This window comes from Carassius auratus, unplaced genomic scaffold, assembly GCF_003368295.1.
Source record: "Carassius auratus strain Wakin unplaced genomic scaffold, ASM336829v1 scaf_tig00008140, whole genome shotgun sequence".
In the NCBI taxonomy this organism is placed as follows: domain Eukaryota; kingdom Metazoa; phylum Chordata; class Actinopteri; order Cypriniformes; family Cyprinidae; genus Carassius; species Carassius auratus.
The window spans coordinates 35,120-61,293 of NW_020523910.1; the positions used below are offsets into that span (position 1 = coordinate 35,120).

Here is a 26,174-nt window from a genome sequence, read left to right on the forward strand (position 1 = left end):
ATCAAAACTCAAACTCATCTCAATAAAAAGAAATATGCCACATATCCGCCGAGAGGAGAGGAAAGATGAGAGGAGATTAAAAGATAGCTGATCATTGATTTATGTGAGTAAAAATAACTAATCACTGAAGAGTTGGAGGAAAGGGATAACAGAAGGTTGAAAGTAATTAGAGGGATAAAGGAGAAAATGACAGGATTGAGAATATTTAAAGTGATAGTGCTGTAAATTCTGTCTTAATCAAATTTTTCTGAATGTTTTTTTTTTCTTCCAGGAAAGGAGACTTTTTGCAAAATGTCTGTGAATGTCTATGTCTGGGGTCAGAAATAATTTTTTACTGTTTTTAGGATTCTCAAATAAAAGTTCAAAGGAACATTTATTTGAAAAATAAATATTTTGTAACATTATAAAATGTCTTCTCTGTTAAATTTGAACAATTCAATTAATCCTTGTTAAGTAAAAGTAAAAGTAAAAAAAAAAAAAATTGTACTGCCGTCAAACATTAAAACGGTAGTAGTGTGTGTGTGTGTGTGTGTGTGGTGGTGTTGGTGGTTGGGGTGGGGGGGGGGTGTCAGGCTCCAAAATTGACAACAAACACTATAAAAGTATAGTCCATAAAAAACATAAAAGTAGCACATTTGCCTTGCTATATTCTTCTGAAGCCATAAAATAGTTTGCAAATTCCTGAAATCCTTCTCATTTGCATTTGCATATATTCAAATATGGTGTTTCAAGATTTGATGCACCAGAATTTATGTCTTTTTTTTTTTACATTTATTGATCTATTAATTTATAAAGTAAATCATACAGGTGAGGGTAAGAAAATGATGATACAATTTTCAGTTTTAGGTCAAATGTTGTTGTAAATGGCCAGGGATACCTGCATACCTGTGGCAGAAAAACACTCTAGAGTCTGTTCTTGGAATCCTGGGCCACATGATCCATTTTGAGGGACACAGGGCCCCTGTGATGTCACCCTCCACATGAAGCAGACAGGGTCATCACAGATCATCGCTTCACTGACGTGAGGGCAACTGTCGGACTCCACCCAAGACTCCATAATTATAGAACGAGCTCTCGTCCTGAAAACTGAGGTGTATACATGCAAAAAAAAAAAAAAAACACCAAAAGGAAAAATAAAATCTCAGCGATGACTCAAACTGAAACATGCTTATTGCCAACATTTTAGCAGATACTGTTCCCACACTCTGGCAAAATAAGCAGCGCAACAGCCAAATATCTTTGCCTAATATATGTGCACATTAAGGAAGATGAGAGAAGAAACAGAAAATGGAATATAAAGAAAAATGCTCTAGAACGAGTCTAAATAGAGGAATAAAGCTGTCACCCCACTGAGTGGGCGGCACCTCAGTTTAGGGTCAGAAATACACCCAACTAGATTTTCACACATCATTTACATTACTGAGAGGAGAAACCAAGGACAGGGGGTGTGAATCTATGTGTGTGTGATTTAGACATGGATTTGTGTCGATGGGATGCTTTCGTCTCTCACCTCTTCTCCCCTGAGGTTCCAAACCGTTGTCATGGAGACAGGGTCCCCAGGGTGACCAAGGTGTGAGGGGACAATGTTTCTGACAGGGAATGAAGCAGGACTCAGCCAGTGGCGGTAAAGGCCTGGTGCACAAGTTCCTGCCAACAGGCCGACTGACTAATAGTGAAAGAACAGAGAGAGACAGTTTCAAATTTACCACAAGTAGTCAGTTGGAGATCTTTTTGAAACTGTATGAAATGTATTTTTAAAGCTCTAACAGAAGCTTGCACAAAAATAAATGCAATTCAAATCCGTCTTTCTCACTGTGTGGCCACAGATTACCATTTAAATAAAAAACTGAAATGCAGAGGAAACTAAATCCCCCCCTTAGCGTTCCCCCCGAGTCTCACCAGCCTATGAAAGATTAAATAGAATGAAAGCAATCTAGAAAATATTTTTTCCCCTCTGTGTTTATGGTGTTAATGTTTAAAAGATTGACTCTCATTTGCGTTAATCCCATTTGCTTATTGTACTGTGAGATGGACACATTGTTAGTGCTCTGATCCAAAACCAAAAAGCCTTCCAAGGCATCATCCTCATTGAAATGGAATCTCATAAATGACTTGGATTGCGCTTCATAGTCAGCAATTTTACGCTCTTCATATGGAGTGCATGCATGACTAACAGTGTAATGTTAGCAAGCTGCTAAGCTAATGGCACAATACTCTAATAAGCATAAAAATATATAATACACACAAATACACACATTTTGCAAATAGAATGAAACCTATTTATCAATGCATTTTAGTATTGAATGATGCATAAGTCTAAACAACTTCACTCACATTTGTTTGCCATCTTGGATTCAATTTTTTAACTGAACTTATTCCAATACATACATGCACTAAAAAGGCATTATTGGTCTACATCTACCCACCCCTGGGTAATACTTTGTTATTTTGATATTCACCAAGAACCGAATGATTATCATAAAATGATATTCAAATAATACCGTGGTACTGCCAAACAAAAAGTTATCTGAAAAGTTAACTATCGAAAACAGTGTTCTTACTATGGGACCGTGCTGTGATGTCATGGATCCTGACACAATATGCCTCTCGGGTCCGGATCCCACCTCCGCACAGGATGCTGGTATTGCTATGGCGATGGTCGTGCTGACTCAAAAGTGGGACCACCTGGCAAGCTTTCCAATTGGTTACCCTCCACTCATACCTGTATTTCCAGGCAATTAAAATACAAGCCAAATTAAAGAGTCATATCTGTTCAGTACATCTTTTCATCTGTTTTGTGATGTATATCCAAGTTAAACAGATTGTCAATAATAATGATAATAATAATAAAACTGTAGAGTGACATTTGATTAAAAGTTATACGTTAATTTTTTTTTTTTAAAGAAATTAAACATATGCATGGAGGAATCATTCACAATAAGATCAATAGCATACATTTATGAGGATTTTTATTTTTATGTTGATTTTAAAGGGCATATTGGATGCAAAATTTACTTTTACATGTATATAAATGTGTCTTAGCAGTGTGCATGATTGATAAAATGATAAAAATCCCTTCACTCCTTTTTTAATCCCCCCAAAACCTAACAGTCTCAATACAAAAACAGTCTCAATAATTAAGCCATTTAGATTTTCTGAGCAGTATGGAGTCATACTGTTTTGTAAAGTGAACATAAGATTCTTTATTTTCTCCCGACATCAGAGCCACTGAGGATGCAGTGGATTAGTTTTGTTTTTGATGGTAACTTGCAACTGAATACAAAAAACCGGAAGAGAGGGGTGGGGTGAGCAGTAGCTCATTATCATTTAAAGAGACATGCCTCACACGGAAACGGCTCGCTGTTAATGGACTCCAGAGCAATTTTTGACAAGGTAAAAAGGGTGTTGTTTTACATGACCATTAAAGCTACAGTCGGTAACTTTTGACACATTAGCGGTTAATAAAAATAAACTGCTTGCGTCTTGCGGAAGAACATCGTAGCCGGAACTACTTCTCTCTGTTTATGTCTATGAAGAATCACAAAGGTACTGGGTTACTCCGCCGCGGTATCCCCGAAGCAATCTAAAATAGTCCGAATATAAACACTTATTATAGGTGCACCCTAGTGATTCAGGACAAGCTAAAAACACGGTTTGGAAAATGGATCCATGGTGTACTCGCTTATTATATACATTTTTCTACATTTTGAACACAAACAAAGTTACGGACCACAGCTCTGATTGGTGGATTTCTTACCGGGAGCGATGTATTTTTGCAAATGGCAATAGGACCACTGGGAGGAGCCAGAGGAGCTTGATTTTTCACAGATTATCTGTCTCATATTCTACTGTCAGGACATAATGACAGGTTTAACAAATATGTAAAAAATATATATTTTTTACAAAAGTTACCTACTGTAGCTTTAAGGAATTTTAACCAAAATATGTTGCAGACATTTCACGAAGACCCTAAAGAACCATGACAACTCGTGGAACATGGGCATCCGGTGTCCCCTTTAAGATCTAATGCATTTAGCACAAATTAAAACATTTAAAGAGATTTGGATGTACAATTCTGGCAATGCAGTCTCTTCACCTTGGGCACAGTGGCAGTGTGTCTTCCAAAACATTACAGTTTGCTCTTTCCTCCAGGATGGGACATGACTCTCCTCCACCAATGGCTGCTCTCGTCAGGCTGCGACTCCTGAATCTAAAGCCGGGTGATTGATCAGATGTCCGACATGTCTTTGAACACAGACTCCACTGCGACCAATCAGACACTCTACAGTCTCTGGGCATCACACATGAACGAAAGTTCATGGGGCTGTTGTCATGGTCGCAAAGACTGGAGATGAGAAGGAAATTTACAGTGTCATCTTTTTTTACCACATATTTATTGCACTGTAAAATGAAGAATTTTGCTGCTGTAAAAAACATGATTGATATTTTGTGGCCCTCTGCTAGCTACCCACACACACATGCATGCACGCACGCACTCACACACACACTGAAGCTGCTAGCATGCTTTAGCCTGTGGTTAGCATGACAAAAAAAGGTAGCAACATAAACAGAACATTTTTCAAGCTGTCTCTCAAACTCTCCAAGGCTTTAGTGTTGCTGCTGATTCTCGGTGAATATATTGGCATACAAAACAAGCTAAAGCAAACTATGAAATCCTGCGAGAGAGATGGGATGGTCCGTGGGTGTTCAATTTATTCCAAAGTTTATTCTGGCTTAAATACGAAGGCGAAAAAGTTTGCAAACCACCAGGGAAATTTTGTAATTTGAAGACAAAAAATGATGTTAATTTATTATGCAGTGCGTAAATGGTCGGTTGAAAAAGGCTGGCATTAGCATCTTATTGTTGGTAACACTTGAGGTTTGCTGCATAGCATGGACAACAAAACATTGTGAAAGAACTGATTGCAAATGTGCTTTACAGTTGAACTGACACTGAATAAAAATCAATGGATTAGTTAAATAGGGAACCGCAAACAAAGATGAACATTTAAAAAATGAAATACAACCAAAAACGGATAATCTTCAGTATTCTATTCAAAAATTATTAGTAATAAAATACTAACCAAGATATTACCGTGTTTCATATAATGAGTTTGATGCGTACATGTTATAGAAATAACATGAAACTCAGATGGGATTTTAAATTGAGAATGCAAAGTTTTTTAATCTTAATAAGCTTTACTAAGTGCTGATTTTGTTAAGTTTTTTTTTTTTTTGTATTAACAAAAATCTACTTTTCCACATATCCACAAAGTTAGTTCAAACATTTCTTTTTTGATCCTCATTTCCTATCTGGATCTATACAAATTTTTTGTCTATAGATTGAATTGGCTCTCGATGGATGCTAAGAACTACGATTGTATTAAATATAAATACACAGAACTTGCAAATATTTGCAGCAAATCAAAAGCATAACCTCTTAATCTCACAAGATGTCTGTCCTATAGAATGTTTGATAGCATGTGGCTATTTTAAGAACTTTTTCTTCATTTTTCATATTCACTACAACACACTGTATTCCTACGCTCTCTCTTATTATTGTAGTTTTCTAGGAGCAACAAGTACTATTTCAATTCAAATCTAATGAAAAATTTATTAAAAGCAGCAGGCTTGGAATCTTCCCTCAGCTGAAAAATGAAAAGGTGAAAAGTCTTCTCTCTTTCGGTATTGCCCACAACAGAAGGTATAATTTAGTCTCTGTTATGACAGTGTAACCAGTAATGCATGCATAAATAACATGTTCTCTGGGACAAACAGCATCATGTGGTAGGATACAACAGTTCTTCATTACATAACTCTCTCTTCATTCTGACTACTTGCAGCATTCTGTGGACAAATATTTTTGTAAAATGCTAAACTGTATATAATTTGACAATTTCCTACATACTTGTTCTAGTTTAATGCATATTGCATCACTTCATGATGTCATCTTTTCTTACATAATAACACAATTTAAACTAAAATCAATATTTTACAGATTATTTTTTTCCCCCAGTGAGCAGTCATGTGTTCTGGATCACTCTGTCTGGGCTGAATGATTACTAAACTAAACTAAACTAAACTAAACATAAATAAAAATAAAATGTAGAAAAAAAAACAAATAACATGAAAATAAAAATAAATAAAACTGAGCTAAAAATAAATTAAAATAATAAATAAAGTGAAATAAAAATATTTAGAAATATCTAAAATAAAAATAAAATTAATTTAATATGAAAAGTATCAAACTAAACTATTGTAAATAAAAAAATCCAAATAAAATATAGAAGAAAAATTATATATACGATAAGTATAACAACTAAACAAACTATAATAAACTTAATTGAAATAATAAATAAAAATACAATGCATTAAATATATAAAGCAAAACCAAAATACAATATTAAATAAATTCAATTAAAATAAATATAGATATTAAATAGAATAAAAATAAGCAATATAAAATTACAACATCTAAATGAAATATATACAATTTAATTAAAATATAACAAATAAAATAAAAATACATAAAAATAAAAATACAATTAATTGGTGCACTGACTGATCAATCATGGATTGATGGATGTCTGGATGGATTTTACATTTAATCATTTGGCAGATGCTTTTATCTAAAGTGTCTTTTAGTTGAACTTAAAAGCGAGTTATCATAAGCTGGCAATAAACACAAGAAGTGCCCATTATAAAAGGTTTCAGTTATCGTTCAAAATAGTAAAAGCTAGGACAGGAAGGGATAAAAGAAAGACAAGAGTGATTTGATTGAATGGTACTGTAGATGGGTGGATGAACAGATGGATGAATTTATAAACTTCTTCATTGACCTAATCATTAATAGACTGGATGCACACCTTAGCATGGCATTCTTCCCATCACTCCTCGTACAGCGCAGTTGCCGAGTCTGATAACCAACGGTTATTTCCCAGGATACTTTGCGGCCTCTTTCATCATAATGGTTTTGATTATGATTATTCTCATTGTGGCTTTTGATGGTATATGAAGCTTTGACTGTTTTTTTCCCATCAACTTCAAAACCAAAGTCCACCGTTGTCTTTCCAACAGGCGCTGTCCCTTTAAGTCTGCAAGGGCTCCAGGGCCCCACCCACAAATTGTAACTGTATTCCTGTTGGTCAGAGGGACAGAGAGCAGGGTGGGCGTTGTCATGGTTACATGGACGTGTCTGGGTGAGGCTGGGACAGTCTGCTCCTCCATACAGGGGCGCTGCCAGCACGTGTCTGGTGCGCTGCTGGAGGGCCGACCCGCAGGTGCGGCTGCAGGTGGACCAGCGGGTGAAGGCGGAGACGATGCAGTCGATTGGGCAGGGTAACAAACACGCCTGTTCTCGTTCCGGCACTGCAGAAAATGCTTCACACACATGCTGGCTCACCGTGGTGCCGTTAGTACGCTTCACACACACCAAACCTCTGCTTTGTACTCCACGCTGAGCGGTCACACATCGATTGACTGGGAGAAGAGGACTCGGGGTGCAGGGACCCCAAGGAGACAAGCGCCACTCAAACAGATCCTTTTGCCACTCACACATCTTGACACACGCTCTCTGGTGCGGCGGGCGATCAGATGGAAAGCAGCTGGATTGATGTGTGCTCCAGCCTTCAGAATGAACACACCACACCGAGCGACTCTGCAGCCCGACTGAACCACAATCATTGGCCACACATCCACCCCATACACCTACAGGAAAAGAAAAAAAGACACACAGGATATGAAGTGAATTATAGTACTATTGTCTATTAAAGCCCAAATCAGGCACAATTATGAGCATCTATTTATATCACTTTACCACAGAAATACTGTACATGTGGATTCAGGATAATCATCTTTATTGTAAAAAAGCACTGTCAAAAGAAATGAGCTGGAATGAAAGAGAAAGGGAAAAAAAATTGGACTGTGCAGCTTTAAATGTCACCTGTTGAGAATATAAAATTGGGATTCATTCTCAAGATTGCTGCAAATGAATCTCTTTTGGAACAGTGAATAGAATAGAAAAGAGTAGAATAGAGTACATAAAAGAACATAAAAGGACAGAACATTCAATTCAATTGATATATATTCATAATGTTCTAAAATGTTTCTGTTGGTAAGGCATAAACATAAACGTTAAAAAAACAAAAAAATCTTCCTGAACACAAACTTTCGAATTGTAGTGTTCAAAATATAAAATAATATTTATAACAATTTTGCAGTTTGACTTACATCATCACTACCTTTGTATGGAAAAGCTTCAAAATCCTAAATTTATGTCCAAAAGGATACAAGTTCACAGGACTGAAATACATTTATTTGTAATTTTTGAGTAATTGTATCTAAACAAATCTTATAAAACCAAAAATAATAATAATTCCATTGTTTTAACACTATATTAAAACTGTTTGCCTTAGTATGGTGATATAATGCAATGGAAACAGAGAGAGGAAAGGCAGAGGGAACAGATGCTTCAAACAGACAGTAAAAGTCTGATATCATTGTTGTTGTTCCTAGGGGGAAGTGTCAAAGGCCATGTTCTCCTTATCACACCACTGGTGAGGTCAGCAAAAAGACCTGCCATACTCCAAAATGCCACCTAATGCACAATGGAGAAGTCAAAAACCATGTGACAGAGACATATGGGATGACATCATTACTGTATGAGCACTGAGATCAGCCTAAACCCTCCAGTCAGAGTCGAACACACATTTGATCATTAGTGTGTCGGTCCTCACACTGCGCTTATTACTGCTCGTGTGCTTATCCTCCTTAGTCAAATATCAATTTACTCAGAGGCAGGGGGTTCAGGTAAAACTTAAACCGCAGAGGCCTGTTCTACAGAGATCTCCCGACTAATCAGGATCCTGATGGATGGCATGCTGATTAAAGACTCTCAATGAGGGAATAATTGCCTTGAACTGCGGCAATGAGAGAAAAAGCACCAGGAAAGAGATTTTTGTTGTTGTTGTTGTTGCATTGTTCTCTGTCTGAACTAACATTTTTGGGGCGGAAAATGGAAAAACAAGGGAAATGTGAAGCTTTTAACCCTGATGAGTGGTACATTTACTCAAGCCTTTCTAGTGGAGGATAGAATAAACCATGCAACCAGAAATGCAGATCTATATTTATTGATTTGGTGCTCAAGAAACATTTCTTACTGTTTTATCAATGTTGAACAGTTGTGCTGCTTAAAATTTATTTCATTTTGATTCTGACGTATAGAAGTTCGAAACAGCATTTATTTAAAATAAAAATATATATATATTAGGGCTGGTAAGCGATTAATTTTTTAAAATCTAATTAATTACATGATGAGGGGATTAATTAATCTAATTAATTGCACATCAGATTTGGAGGAATTACTCTGAGAAGATGAACATTGTTGTGCAAAGCATCAAACAGAGATTACAAAAGTAGGTTCAGCAATAAATATTTTGTTTGATAAAATTTATTACATATACTCTTTTTGACCATGTAAGTAAATTATGACAGAATTGTCATTTTTGGTTGGGTGAGCTATAAATTTAATTAATTTTCTTATTATTATTATGAAATTATTTATTTAATGAAATGATACTCTAAATAATAAACTAAAACTGACAGTAGGTGGTGGTTATGTCTTAATGATTAAGTCATCGAGTCATTTATTAATTCGTTTTATTCGTTCAAATGGCTGATTCATTTAGGAGTTAAGTAAAGGGTTCTTTACGAATGGTTCATTGAATCATTGGTTTATTGACAGCAGACAGCTACTTGTGCTTTTGAATCGCTCTCACCGTACTTTGATGTCATACACCGATCGGACTGTGCAGCGCCACTTCAAATCCAACGCGACTATGGCCAATGGTTCAACGCGCCAAATGGTTCACCAAATTTGTGAAAAAATGTGGATTAAGAAATGAAATGCCGCTGTGGGTTGCTCTGGGATGAACAGTTCTGATTTGTCTTTATATTTTGGTTAGCAAAATTGAGCAAAACAGACAACATTGTGTCTAAAATAACACAATATTAAATTCTTAATGGACTGTTGTATAAGATGAGTACCACATTTGCACTCGTGTGATACTGCACTTAGCCTACAGCTCGTGTGATATTTCTTGACTATGTGATGTAATGTAAATGATGCCCCATATCTTGAATTTTAGGGATATTCTCTAGGCTCCATCACGCAGTAAGTTGTTGCCTCATATTAATCATCAATCGACTGTATGAAATGGCAGACTATCCACATAGGTCTGGGGTGGGACAAGTGCTTTAAATGCATTAATAAATTTAACACGTTATTTTTCTCCATAATTAATTAATCTAATTAATGCGATAAATTACCGGCTCTAATATATATATATATATATATATATTGTCACGGGAGGAGCACAAGACAGACACAGTGGGCGTGGCGTCAGGCCTCGGAGAGGCTTTTATTAACAGAAATCATAAAACAAAGGGAATAAAAGTGGCCAAAGAGGGAAAGTGTCCAAAATAACAGGGAATCTGGTGTCCTCGTCGTGCTGCGGGATTTGTGTAGGTCGGGCAGTGTTCATCAAGGAAGGGTCCAGGCAAGGGGCGGAGTCCGGCGGCCGCACGCGCTCCCCTCCTTGGTCCGGGGCGCGAGGGGCGGCGGCTTCCCCTAGCGGCCGCGTCTCTCTCGTTGGCCGCGGCGCTGGTAGGGGATGGACGGCCCGGCATCCTGGCCCGTCGGCCGTGTATACGGGTGCGGTTCCCATCCGGATCGCGGGTCCGGCAGCTCACGTCTTGGTGGCGCGGGAGTCCCTCAACGCACCCTTCCTGGACCCACGAGGACACCAGTGTGCATGCACGGGGAAGAGACCGGTCTCCTGAGGAGAGGCGCGTTGGGCTTTTAAACAGCGGCGGTAATGAGGCTCCACTTCCTTCAGGTGTGCCCCATCACACGCCGCCAGCCCTGACTCGTCCAGCGCCCCTCCTCTCACACACCCACTCCAGTCGGGAGCCTGGTGAAGGGCGGCGATTTAGGACGGGGTGCCGGTGACAATCAGGGAGGAGGCAGCTGACTCGTCACATTCCCCCTCCCAAGCGACATCCCCGTCCCCAGGGCGCCACCCACACGGGAGTGCTACCATCCTCAACCAGGCTCCAAACGGTCGGAGTGGGCGGGGCTTCCTCTCCGGGCGGTCCTCCCTCTCGCAGCGCACCAGAACAGGGACAGAGAAACCGGGTTTTAGTGACAGCCTCAACCAACCACAGGGTAAAATGACAATGGAAAAGTCACTTACCCCTTGTGTGGCTGGGAGGCTGTCCCCAGTTTTCCTCCGTCCCAGTCTGGGTTCTCACGAACGTTTGCAAGCGAGAGGGGGTGACGTCACCAGACGTTTCCCAACTGCGCTGTCTAGGCTCCGCCTGCCCGCATTCTCCACCAGTGTCACGGGAGGAGCACAAGACAGACACAGTGGGCGTGGCGTCAGGCCTCGGAGAGGCTTTTATTAACAGAAATCATAAAACAAAGGGAATAAAAGTGGCCAAAGAGGGAAAGTGTCCAAAATAACAGGGAATCTGGTGTCCTCGTCGTGCTGCGGGATTTGTGTAGGTCGGGCAGTGTTCATCAAGGAAGGGTCCAGGCAAGGGGCGGAGTCCGGCGGCCGCACGCGCTCCCCTCCTTGGTCCGGGGCACGAGGGGCGGCGGCTTCCCCTAGCGGCCGCGTCTCTCTCGTTGGCCGCGGCGCTGGTAGGGGATGGACGGCCCGGCATCCTGGCCCGTCGGCCGTGTATACGGGTGCGGTTCCCATCCGGATCGCGGGTCCGGCAGCTCACGTCTTGGTGGCGCGGGAGTCCCTCAACGCACCCTTCCTGGACCCACGAGGACACCAGTGTGCATGCACGGGGAAGAGACCGGTCTCCTGAGGAGAGGCGCGTTGGGCTTTTAAACAGCGGCGGTAATGAGGCTCCACTTCCTTCAGGTGTGCCCCATCACACGCCGCCAGCCCTGACTCGTCCAGCGCCCCTCCTCTCACACACCCACTCCAGTCGGGAGCCTGGTGAAGGGCGGCGATTTAGGACGGGGTGCCGGTGACAATCAGGGAGGAGGCAGCTGACTCGTCACAATATATATATATATATATATATATATATATATATATATATATATATATATAAACATTTAAATAGACATTTTCCAAATGTATCGCATCCCAGAATAAAGTTTCTTAAAATTTCTTAAAAACAAACATACAAAGTGTATATACATAAAGACCTTGTGTTTTTATGCTAACATGCAGCTTGGAGAACACAATTCATCATTAATAGCTTTTTTGACTAAGTATGACCATGAGAACAAATTTCCAATGAAGTAAGACAATGAGAAATTTTAGGGGCAATTTACACAACACCATTTTGAACTAAAAACAGAATTAAGCTCATGAATAATACTTATGTTTTAAATATATATTACTTTTCTTACAAAAACACATTGATTCACTACAGGAGGACTTTGTCTTTGTGTGAGACACTTTTTTATTAAGGATGAGCACTTTTTTATTTCACTTCTTTTGGACTGATGCACTGCAACACTCAACTGAGTGCCACTAAACAGCTTAAAAGATCAAAGACAATTTCTAATATAACTGCGACTGGATTCGTCTGAAAAAAGAAAGTCATATACACGTAGGATGGCTTGAAAGTGAGTAATTTCCATTTCATTTTTGGGTGAACTAACCCTTAAAAGCATCTAAATACTTAGTGAGGGTAGAGTTTGTTGGAGAAGACATGCAAACACACACACACACACACAAATCACCCTCACAGATGTGACAAGCTTCTCCAACTTTCAGACCGACTTGTATGTCTCACGGGGAGTTCATCTCCCTCCGTCTCTCTCATCTCAACACAGCAGGCAGGCGTAGAGAAGCAGAACTAAGACACGAGCAGGACCCTGTCCCGTGGTGTCACAGGAGCTTAAAGCTGTGAGATGGGATGAGGTCACTCGCAGGGCATCGCAAGCAAAGTCACTTTCGGCAAGATCGGGAGACGGTTTTACTCAATTTTGGCAGCACAAAGACAGAGATACAGTTTGAACTATGATATCTTATCTGGTAGAATCCACATTATCAATTTCTATTAACTTGGAAAAAGCAAATTTTGAGTGAAAATTGAAATTGGTTTCCAATCTAATAGGATTTTTCCCAAGGCAAAACCCATCGGCCTCCACTGCTGAATATATTTCATTAGGACCAATCATAGGCTTTGGTTCAAACACACCCAAGGCAGGTTATTTTCTTGTTATTGAAACTTTCAAAAGCTTTAATCACCCACAACACAGAGTTCCCCATATGGTGGGATTCCTCAGTGGCTGTCCTTCCATTATGAAGGAAGACCTCCGGCAATATGGAGGATGCAAACAACAGCACTGTACTGATACATTAACTCACCACAGCAGGCTGAAAACAGCTCAATCTATTGGTTTCTTTACATTTTTTTCTCCCAGCCAATGTAATCAGCGACCTTAGCGTAGTTAGGGTCAGACTCTGAGATGAAGTCTTCTCCAGCCTGAAAAACGCAGAGCTAACAGCTGTGGAAAGTTCTTCAGTACACAGATTTTACCCTGTGCTCACTGCAAACAACAACACTGCAACAAAACTAGCCCACTCCCATTCTTAGGAATATGATTAAGAAATGTAATCAACAAGATCTTACACACTCATTAAATGTGATACTAAACACACTGCAGGCGTCTGAGAAAACTCTTCAAGTTAATCACAGAAAGGCAAACAGCCACACGTGCGAATATAATTCATATCTTAAATACACACAAGCATTTAAAAGTTTGAGGTTGATAAGATTCACATTTTTGTAAGAAGTCTGCATTTATTTGATAAAAAATACAGTAAACATAGTAATGTTGCGAAATATTATTATAAATGAAAATAACTGTTTTTTATTGAAGTATTTTAACATGTAATTTATTCCTATAATGGCAAACCTGAATTTTCAGCAGCCATTACTCAAATCTTCAGTGTTATGTGATCCTTCAGTTGATTCATATCATTATCAATGAAAAAAAAAAAAAAAAAAAAAAAATGAAAGCTAATATTTTTATGTTACGATTTCTTTGATTAGAAATCTTTTTTGTAACGTATGAATGTCTTAACTGTCACTTTTGATCAGTTTAATGCATCCTCACTGAATAAAGGCATTCGATAAATATATAAATAGATAAAAAATACTGACATCTTACTGACCCCCAAACTTCTGGCCGGTAATCTATTATACATTCAAAATATTATCTGTGTAAATCAGATCTACCGTAACATTCAGTAACTTATGAGTGTAGAGGAATTTATGCTATTGCTATTTAGACGCCAAGATGCTATGCTACACAACTAAAACATTTTGAATAATGTGTACATTCTGTTTAGCTTATGTAGAGAGTTAAGTATAATTGGAGACTGGCTATTGTCTTACTAATCAACAAATGCATTAGTACATGTGCTACACAGCATGACTTAACAATGCAACCAATGTTTATGCTGAAATAAATCAAATGATGTATTTATGATGTCTGAAAGTGTCAGGGCCATTAGTGTTGTTTACACATTTAAAAAAACAAAACATTTCCTGACCTAGAGTCCTCTGGAGACGGCAGCATCCTCCCTCTCAACAGTGTTAAGAAATGTTCTAGTCTGACACTCATTCACCCACTTTTTGGATGCATCCTGGGTGAAACAATAGGCACATGACAGATTAATTACTCGCTGATGGTCACAGATGCAATTACAGTGCTCTTTTGCCTATCACAGACACTTTAGCAAAGGAAATCGAGCTGTTATTGGCCTGTCACGATTCAGTAGGAGTCTGGGGTGAGTGCTGGTGGATTTTGATGTCTTAAATGAGAGCGACTTGGGGATGTTGCTCTGGAAGGCAATGGTTCTGCGGCTTTTTGCATGTAAAACACTAGTACCAAAGTGATATGAATATATGATGTGAATTTACACGTGTCCACACAGATGTTGTTCATCACCCTAACTAGAGTATGAACATGTTCTACTGATTTATCATTTAAAAACCTAATAACCCTCTTTTTTGCAAAACATTTTGCCTGAAAAGTATTATTTTAAAGTGTGTTTTAAAGGGATCCTTCATGCAAAAAAGAAAATTCTGTCATCATTTGCTCCACCTGTCAGTCCAATTCGTATAAATTACTTTATTCAGTGAAACACAGCAGAAGACTTTCATAAAATAGAAGTTAATAGGGTCCAAAGCACTGGACCCTACTAATACATGTTTAACTATATACATTTCCTGTTAATGTAAATGCAAATGTATAAATGCAAAAATTTAGAATAAAAGTAGCAAATGTGTGTTTGATTGGTGCAAGTGCTTTCCATGTCTATTTTTCTGTATTTTTCAATATCATGGTGATGTGTTATAGGGGCTTTTAATGTATAAATTGCATTCTTTCATACCGTATGTTTCATTTAAAAAAGGAACTTGTGAAGCACTTGTTATTTGCATATTATGTATGAAGAATGTAGCTAACATGCAAAGTAATTCCTGTATTAAAGCACCTTAATGGCTTTTAGTACATGTCTGTTAGTTATGAGATCACCTTTTACTAGCCGTCTTCATCTCTCTTTTAAAGATTAATTTCCAACTTGTTTTGAAAGTAATTTTCTGTCCAGCAGCTTGTGACATCAGATAGAAGAACTCCAGGCAAGCTGGTTCAAAATTAGGTTTTCAAGCCACCAAAGTGCATTTAAGACACAAACTCAAGAATTTGTTCCCTTGTCAGCACACAGTTTTCTCATTTACACAGGACAACTGAACAAAATTAAGCACAAACAAAAGTGAAGAAAATTAGACCTTGAGTACAAAATAAACTGTGTAGGTGGCCGAATGAGCGTTTTTCAGTGGGAAAAGTGGACCCACTCCTTCAGGATGAAACAAGCATTGATTTTACATTTCAGGAATCATCACCCCTGTGGCCCTTCAGAGCAGCTCTTCAACGCACACACAGCACATGAGGAAACTCACTCAGAGCCTCTGAGAACTGACCACCGCTTCACACACAACGTCTACATTCTTAACATCCCTACTTTATCTATAAAGCTTTTTAAAAGTTGCCTTCATCAACACTGAACACTTGTTGATCTGTCCCTTCATCCACCCAACCAGGGACGTCGCTAGGCCTATTTTAGTGGGGCTGAAGCCACCCCAAAATGTTCCTAAGCCCCCTAAATGATAAGAACAACAGTCAATAACAATTTGATTTATCAATAACCGTATCCTCATTCATATTTAAACGCAACAAATGATATATATCCAGCGACAAAAAATAGGTAAAAAGTCAGAAGTTGGACGGAAGTACAAAGAGTCGTTGTGCTATCAAGATGATGCACCACACCGTCTGGTTGCATTGGTGTGAACTGGCAGCTTTAAGATCTCGTCTCATCGTTACTCTAGTTTGGTCTGAACTTGCTATGCACCTTCCGGCCCTGTGTTGCCTACTTAGCGACTTGTTCGCTAGTTTTAGCGACTTTTCAGACCCTGTGGCTAGTGGGGCGGGGCCGAGAGGCGTGGGAACGAGGAGTGAGGCCAGGTGTAGTGATTGAAGATGAGCTGCACCTGCGCCCCACCGCCGGTATCGAGTCCCACGTAGGAGATGGAAGGATATAAAACTGGAGCGACGACCTTGAAGGACGGGAGAGGACCAGGCCTGGGACATTATTTTATGTTTTCTTTTTATTTATGTTTTGTATTTATTTTTGAATATTAAAATGTTTTGATGTGCGCCGGTTCCCGCCTCCTTCTTCCCGATGATTACGAATGTAATATCGTTACAGACCCCCTCTTTTTTTTTTAAAGCGACTGTTCACAGAATAAAAATATGGGAATAACACAATTTTGACAAAAATGTCAGTTAGAACCTTATAAATCCAAGGGGACGATACCATTGTATCCTTCAATTCATTGAGCAGATGAGATGGATTTTCGAAGATATTTTAGTAGAGAGAAAGAGAAGCAGCCGCAGGAGATTGGCACGGCAGTTGATTCTGAGGGAGCCGGTGTGATTGAGGTCAATAATGGTCTATGTCTAAGGATTGTTTTGTTTTCTTCTAAAAATAAGCATTTGTTGGCAGGTCTAGGCACTATGCATAAACTAAATTATTTCATTACATCTATTATATATGCTAGCTATATTCTGACTAGGGCTGAGATGATTATAATTATGGTTTATTGCATCCACACACACACACACACACACACACACACATGCTTGTATGTGAGTGCAAAGATTTTACAAACGCAGTTACAAATACCCTGGGGGCTAAGCCCCCCCGTCTTCCAATCCTAATGATGTCCCTGCACCCAAATATCCATTCATTCAGTGTGTACATTTTACAATAACTTTCAAAGGTAGTTAACTTTTAAAAAGAAGTGCCCGTAAATCAATTAGTCAAAATAAAACTGATATTTATTATAATTCAATCTATTAAAAACCTAAATATTTAAAGTATATATTTATTCTTTTGAAACTCTGCTGAAATATCAACATACTTTATTGTTCTATTGAAAGTTTGGGATCAGTACTGTAAGAATTTATTTGATCAAAAACACAGTATTATTTGGAAATATTGTTACAATTTAAAATAATTGTTCTATTTTAATATATTGTAAAATATAATTTATTATATAACCACCCAAATAGGAAGTTGACATGAAATTCCTGAGGTTTTCATAGGCTTATGTTGGATGTTTTTTTAAGAGTTCTGGAGAAGTACTTAATTGTGGCATCTTGAAATGTAAGCTACAGTAGCTTGGATACGCCGGACGCCATTAATAGGCCAAGTAATAATCTTCTGTTCTTTGTGAGCTGTCAATCTCACGCTTAACAATTGTTGCCATGGCGACATGAGGAATTCTCAGTGCAACTCCAGCTGGATATAAGATTGATCAGACTTCACAGATAACACAGGCAGATGGTCTCACAGTTTTCTGAACTGCCGTACATACATGCCTACTGATCCAAGATCTGCGACAACAAGGAGTAATATCCAACCTGGACCAATTTTTATTTACCACTTCTGTTTTCCTGGATCAAATACAGAATAAAAATGTGTATCACCTTGCTCCTCGACTGACTGTACTGTACTAAACACTGTCATTCACACATTTGATGATGCATTCCTAATATGTGACTTCTCCGACTGGATCTGACCTTAAAGAAATATCAAAATGTGTCAGAATTCTCTGGCTCAGTCTGTGGATGCATCTTAGAAACACAAACTGTGTGTTAAGCATTTCTGGAAACATTGAAATAATTGTTGCAGTATGGTTTTGCAGATTTATCCTGTGCGCTATTAGAGAAACAATATAAAAAAAGAGAATTATGTCATCATTTGCTCACCCTCATGATGTTTCCAAACCTATGTCAGCACAGAAATATTTTTTTAATAAGACATTTTTAAAAAACCGGGGTGTCAAGATCCACAAATGACCAAAAAAGCTGCATAAAAGCATCTTGTTCACAATATTCCAAGGTGTCTGAACCCACACGATAGCTTTGATTTGACAAAAAGACCAACATTTAGATATTCATGGAAAGCCTTATAGCTCCCTATGACAGAAGTATCTAAACAAATCATTTTATCTTTTGGCTTTCATATGGAAAACAGTGGCCATATTCTTCAAAAAATCCCCTTTTGTGTTCTACAGAAGAAAGTCATACAGGTTTGTAGCAACATAACAGTGAGTGAATGATAACAGAAACACTCAATTCAGCGAGGGACCGCATAAATGAATTTCATTGTCGTCCAAGAGAAAGCTTATATTGGACATATTGGCAACTCACCTGTTTTCCAGATGTACTGGCTTCTTTTTGGTGCTTCAGCCCCCAGAGAAAGGGACATTAATGCTACATGAAGGAGGGAAGCCCACAGGGTGAAGAACAAGGTAATCGCATCCTTCAGAAATGCCATCTTTTGTCAGCTTCTTGGTATCTATCCTGCAGAGAAGAAACACACGGTCATTTTGTTCTAGAAACTAAGTTAAGACATCTCATGTACAATTTTATGGAAAATTAGAACACCGGAATACAAAAATCTAACAATATTCATATTTGTATATTTTCTGGATAATACTCCTTTTTTCTTTCTCTCCATGTTGCTGAAGTTCTGAAGTGGTTTCTTACTGGCAAAAGTCTGTAACATCTTGGTTTCTAGTCTCTCCTTCAATCTTAGTCTATGAGATTTTATCCATCAAGCAGCTGATCATTTGGAAAATTAATAGAACACCTCATCCGACAATTCATCATATAACATTATGTTTAATATCTATTGATGTTAATTATGCTTTTTTTCAAACAGTTCTTATCAGAAATATCACATTTATCCATCAAGATAAAGCATATTAGAAACTGACAGAAATATTTAGCCTGATACTCCCTAATGTCTAATTTTTTAAATTTTATTTCATGACTTAATAATGAATTAAAATGTTGACTTCAATATATGTTAAATTGCTATGTCTAAAAATAAAATTAGCTTTTTTTTTTTTAAGTGAAGTAAAATATTCATTAAAAAAAATATTGATTTGTTTAAAGGTTCTGTCAACTGTTACTGACTGAACATTTACTTGCAACTAAAAAAATGGTTTGCAACCAGCTTCATGTGATGTTATTTTCTTCTGGTAAAGATTTTAAATGCAAATGTCCTCTAATTGAGTATCATACATGTTGGGTTTATTGTTATGGTTTTCTATGTCTTTATGATTTTAATTCATATTTGAGGTTACCCTGATCAGGAAAATAACTCAAGGTTGAAATTCTAAGTCAAAAAGGTGAAATCTCCAAAATGATCATCTAATATGCAATAATATGTAAAAATGCTTTTATACAAAATCCTTCCTTGTCTAGCACACAATAGAACAAAGCGCTTCAGTTTCTATTATATATCTGCTGTAATAATTAACTTCCAGCCACAGATCCAAATGTGTTTCATTACCTAGATGTTGGTTTAAAATCTCAGTATAGAAGCTTTAGCACAAGTGAGAAATATAGGATCTGCCAGAGAAGATTTCCTCCCTGGAGACACTGAACACATTTATTCGAAACCTAAACCTGTGAAATCCTTACTCCGTATCTGTTTCCTCTCCCTCTTTGCCTCGTTTTATTCGTCTGTCTCTAAGGCACACATAAAAATATCCATGGAGTCTCTTGAAGGGAATTCATTGGCGTTTGTTAGAGCTGACTGCATGAAGCGTGTGCTCTGTTTGAGGGGAACATTTAAAGAGATGAACAGGACACTCAGTGCTTTCCACACAATGAGCCGTGGCTGATTCTACTCAGCTAAATTACGTTTGCCACATTCCCGCTATGTCAAATCTGTCACTTAGAAGAGAGAGGAAAAGGTTGGAGAGAAGAGGAGAACAATAGAGAACAGACAAAAGGTTATAAAAAGCAGGAGTTAAAGACTAAATACTGTATAGTGACTCTAAAAGATACTTAAAGAGATAGCTCACCCAAATTTATTCACTCATATGTTGTTCCAAACCTTTATGAGTTGCTTTTTTATGTTGAACATCAAACAGTTGGTGGTTGCCATTGACTTCCATAGTATTTTTTTTCTTACAATGGAAGTCAATGGCAACCACCAACTGTTTGATTACCAGCAATCTTCAAAATATCTTCTATGTTCAACATAAGAAAGCAACTCATACAAGTTTGGAACGGCATTAGGGTGAACAAATGATAACAGAATTTTCATTTCTGGGTGAACTATTCCTAAAATATCCACTTAATAATTGCAGAACTCCACCGGAACATCTGTTTCAGACAAACAGTAGTCTATTAACCCTCTCAGATGGATGAGGGAGATATTTATTAATGATTAAGGATTATTGAATCTCTTAAAATTAAACAAAATAATGCACATTGTACAAAACACCACTTGCTTGTGATTTAATTTAATGCTCACTGGCTGTAATGGTTTTCTGCTTCCGAGACTCTTTACTAGCTAAATGGCTATTAGCTACTCAGCCTCATATCTTCCCATTCTATTCCCCCTGATGTTCCTGAGAGATTATTCCTACTTTTTCTCCACATCTGTCTCTTTTCTTTTCCATAATCCCCACACCACTCCAATTTCCAAATATGTAAATCACATTCCATTCAGCAGTACTACATAACACTGACTGGATCTGCATCAAATGTTTCGTTAGCTGCTTAAAAGCCTGTCACAACTGAAGTGAGCTTAAAGACACCGCTCTCAGCTCCATTGCTCCAAGTGCTGTCATCTTAGAATTCCTTGCTCGTTTCATCGTAAGAATGTAGATCGACACATAGCATTAAACACAGTGTTCGAACTATACCGTGTCCTTTGGGGGAGCCCACTTTTTTTTTTTGGGGGGGGGGGGGGGGGGGGGGTAGAGGTCCTGCACATGCTCATGCTTCAAATAAGGACTTACAACAGCTACAAGTGTATGCACTTTTATACATTATCGACACGAGTGCCTTAAAAAAGGACTTATAATGACTTACAAAGATACATAACAGCTATATAGGTCAGGAAGACAGCCTTGAATGATGTTGCGGTCTCCTCCATTAATTAAGAATTCACCTCAGTTACTTTATCTGGCAGAATCGCCTTTTGCTTAGTCAATGCAACTTCAATGGTCATCTTGTGTGCAATGCTGTCCCTTTATTTATATATAATTTTTCGCGACTGGTTCTGAGCATTAATCATTAATCCACTATCGGACAAGTACGTGCCAGGTACCTTTTCAGACAGAAGAAGGTTTTTTGCGTCCTTACAAGTTGTAACGAGTGGAAAAAAATGTGGCCCCTTTAAGAGCTGCGCGCTCCCTGTAAAACGGTATGCACTCTGTATGATAATGTATACAAGCGTGACTCGAATCCCCCATGTATGCGGGTAATCTCTGTTTGGAAATCATTTTGTTTTAATCTTGTTTGTTTTGTTTTGGTTACGCTGTGGACGGTGGAACATGGGACAGACAATTGCCCGAGTTCGATTGGAGAAATAAAACGCGAGTCGTTGTTCAATGTCAATCGCCTCCGTGAGTTTTGTCTGGCCTAATAACTTTGTGAGCTATCCATATTTTTCCCCCCTCCTGACACAACGCGTTACAAAGTGATACACCCCAAGCTTCCATCCTCAACACACAGCCATGTATATTGGCTCTTCCAGTCTCTCCACTGCTGGCTGTTCCAGTTTAACGCGAGAGAGGACTCGAAGCAAGAGGGGTTAGGATCCCAGAGATTACTTTTCTTCAGCTTCATGCATTTTCAGCCTTGAGGTTTACCAGTGCTTGCAGCAGGTGAATCAGTCGTGCGTTATCACTACACAATTTCTTAATAAAACCAAAATTAATTGAACTACCTTGTTTTCTTTTTGCCCTAGCTATGATCCTATCTGCATAATGGAAGGACTTTGCGCACGATAAATGGCCTCCAACGTTTATTTTTTTCTACGAATCTATATGACATACTAACATGTGGAATTTGCAGCGCAGCGCCCCCACACCTTGATGCTGTGATGTCTGTAATCTTTATTGAAGTTAATTAGGTTTTAATCGCCGTCGTGCATGAATGAATAATATTTTTGCCATCATAATCACATTACAAAACTGAAATTGCACTTAAAAATATTCACATTGTCAGTATTTTTTGAGACCCCCCAAAATTTCAGATTTCTCGTTTTCAGGGGAGCCCATGTCTTATTAAGGGGAGCCGAGCTCCCCCTAGCTCCCCCGTAGTTCGCACTATGGCTATGATCCTATCTGCATAATGGAAGGACTTTGCGCACGATAAATGGCCTCCAACGTTTATTTTTTTCTACGAATCTATATGACATACTAACATGTGGAATTTGCAGCGCAGCGCCCCCACACCTTGATGCTGTGATGTCTGTAATCTTTATTGAAGTTAATTAGGTTTTAATCGCCGTCGTGCATGAATGAATAATATTTTTGCCATCATAATCACATTACAAAACTGAAATTGCACTTAAAAATATTCACATTGTCAGTATTTTTTGAGACCCCCCAAAATTTCAGATTTCTCGTTTTCAGGGGAGCCCATGTCTTATTAAGGGGAGCCGAGCTCCCCCTAGCTCCCCCGTAGTTCGCACTATGATTAAACATGTCTGTTAGCGCTGACCGGAGACCGAAGAGTAATTACAAAGCTAATCAGTTTCGACAGGACTCCATTCACTCACGCATGTGCAGACTCCAATGCATCCGCACACACACAAAGCAGAAATAGGGATCTACAAATGACTGCTTGATTAAAACACTCGGTTTTCAAGAAGGCCGGAGAGATTTGAGGAATTGCAGGGCTCAGGAATTCACTGAAAAGTTTAATTAAATAGTGTGTTTGGCTGATTAAATGGGTGCATCCTTTTCATTAAACCTAGAAATCTTCAGCTCTGTTTTTGAGGGTCGAGAGGTTGTAAAGAAAAGAATAATGAACAAATTTATCTTGATCTCCAGCATAAAGGTATCATTGGGCCCCCAGGAAACACACAAACACCCCCTTCCTAATAGGTCTATTCTAGGCAGTCTCTTTCAAGGTAAGCTGTTTAATATATACTGTATATGTATATATATATATATATATATATATATATATATATATATATATATATATATATATATATATATATATATATATATATATATATATATATGCATGCATTTAGAAAGCTTTTTCAAGGTTTAATCATAGCAACAACAAGCATACTCATTTCCACAGCAATTTTCAGGTGGGCTTCACTCCCTTGAAATCACTTTTCACCCACTGGAAGTGCAATGACATTTTCATAATGCCAGCCTTGGAATGGCATCTCATTTAAAACATTTAACTCTGTGTTAAAATTCACCCTTCCTTCATAACATCTCCCACGCTTGAGATTTAGAGTTGACTCAAATTTTCACGCTTCAGGTGAGGAGGAACTCAGATATCCAAGTTAAATGCCAATATGGCTCACCTTTGTTTAACCTTTGCTTCCGCAGTATTGTAGTAATTAACCTAGAGGACAACAGAGCTAATCTTGCGTTATTGCAGCGGCTGCTCTCACAGATGTTTCCTCTTTATGAATCGTTGATCTTATTTTCTCTATCGGAATAATTAATGTGCAAATGGATAGGTTGCATTAATGAAGAGAGAAACAACTTCAAGAAGATCCACGGCCCTTTTGATTAATTTAATGCATCCTCGCTAAATACAGGTTTTTAAAAAAAAAAAAAATCGTACTGATTTTAATATATTGAAATACATTAATATATGGGTCAAAGACGTTAAGATCGCATCAAAATAAATGTACAAAAGTGATTTTGTGTCCATAGAAAGCACATTAAATGTAAGTAAAATGTCTACTTTTAAGGTTTCAAATAAGTTTTTGGAGAATAAAATGTCAATATTTGGTTGAAATAATGTTACATTGTCATTCAGTATAACACAATATTTATGCAAAAATTCAAACAACATGCTTATTCTGACGTGTACACATTAAAATATCTAAAAGAATAATGGAGCATACTACATTTTATTGTGTTTTAAATTAGTAAAAACAGTTTAAAGCAGTATTACACTTTTTTTGTGCTTAAACACTTGTTCGTCTTTGACCCATATTTTTTTTTTTTGAATTAAAACATACATTTTAATTTTACATTTTGATGAAGAAATAAAAAAGGGAAAATGTACTGTATTTCTCCCCCTCTCCAGAATATGTGTATAATAGAACAGGATAGTGAAGACAGTAAAATCCCTCCAATTAGTGTTCACATTCAAGACAGACGCCCGCAATTGAGTTGCGTCAACTATATCAAGTAATTACTTTAGTGTCAGTGTTGATCCACATGTCACACAGTGTGTACGTTTTCTCTAGTTCACCTGATATGGTGTTTCTGTGTGTGCGTTTGTAATTATGCGCATCAATTTCATGTTTTACTTTGTAAAAAGAGTATCTCAGAGCCTTTGGCATAAGTCATAACTGGACAGATCAGGTAACAGGGCTCGACGGCTCATTGTATGCAGTGCTCAGTGACAAACTGACCTTCCCTGCTGCTGAGTCAATTACAGTTCAATTAGGACACAGACCCCACTGTGGCCCTGAGCTCTGCAGCAGGAAGCATATGGCAGCTATATACAGCCAGTCCAGCTCTGGCTCAGCAGGAAACTGTCGCACATACACTTATGAACCCAAGTGGAAATGAAAGAATCAATAAAAATTTAGTTTCTATAGCCTTCAAATGAGATCTGTGCGGAGCTGATGGATTGAACATCTGTTCTTGTAATTTCCTTGGTGGCTGGAGAAAGCTAGGTCTTAAATAAGATGAGGTATAGGCCTATAATTGGTAAAGTGTATGGAAAACAGAGCGAGTGCAATTACAGATACATCCAAGGGCTTTGAAATTGACTTTCTGGCTTCAATAGAGTCCACTACGTACATGACAGTTCAGTGTCCAAACATTACATTCACTAAACACCAAATGCAGGTAAAATTAGCTTTGGTGATTATTTTGCATACACATTCTTTTAATAGAAACGCAACGTAATACATAGTTTAATTAAAAATGTATTAATTGATAGTCTAACACACTTGTGTGTCTTCTAATAACATTTATCTCAAGAGAAAATAACCTAAAAACATTTACTTGTTTTGTTCATTAGTAATGTCATTTCATACCATTAATAATAAATAACATTAATAATAATAATAATAATAAATGTTATTGATAATTTATTATTATTGTCAGCACTATTTTAGTTGACATAGACAATTTATAATAAAAGGAAAACAATCTACTAAATAAAACATGCCAGACTTCCAACAACAACAACAATAATGTTATTATTATTATTGTTGTTGTTGTTGTTGTTGTCAAATGGCACAATAATTGCCTGACTGCTTTAAGACCAAACAGAAGAATCTGTCAGACGGTCGCATTGCAAGCCAGCAGTAAGTGATTAAACCACCAACATGAAAATATGAGGAACAAAATCATATGTCAGATATAGTTTCAGTTGAGATCTCATACATAAAGCTGCGAGTCACACAGCGACATACACTGGAGAAAACAGTGGAATAATTGCATTGCCTAAAGGAGGAAAATATGGCTTCTGTTTTAAAAATAATGTAAAATGCAATTTTGCGGCCAGTAAGGAAGATTTATGGCCATTAAATTCA

At 38.0% G+C, this 26,174-nt stretch overlaps 1 protein-coding gene across 1 annotated transcript in view; it reads right to left on the minus strand.

Moving 5' to 3' along the window:
* The window catches only part of LOC113071799 (thrombospondin type-1 domain-containing protein 7B-like), a 50,825-nt gene that overhangs the window by 16,612 nt on the left and 8,039 nt on the right, over window positions 1–26,174 (minus strand). Inside the window, exons 2-7 of the mRNA XM_026245112.1 lie at window positions 18,821–18,973; window positions 6,867–7,707; window positions 4,097–4,345; window positions 2,562–2,722; window positions 1,511–1,666; window positions 886–1,086 (exon numbers count right to left, since the gene is read on the minus strand). Coding sequence (XP_026100897.1) covers window positions 886–1,086; window positions 1,511–1,666; window positions 2,562–2,722; window positions 4,097–4,345; window positions 6,867–7,707; window positions 18,821–18,947 — 1,735 coding nt within the window. The 5' untranslated portion in view covers window positions 18,948–18,973. The remainder of the gene's footprint in view (window positions 1–885; window positions 1,087–1,510; window positions 1,667–2,561; window positions 2,723–4,096; window positions 4,346–6,866; window positions 7,708–18,820; window positions 18,974–26,174) is intronic.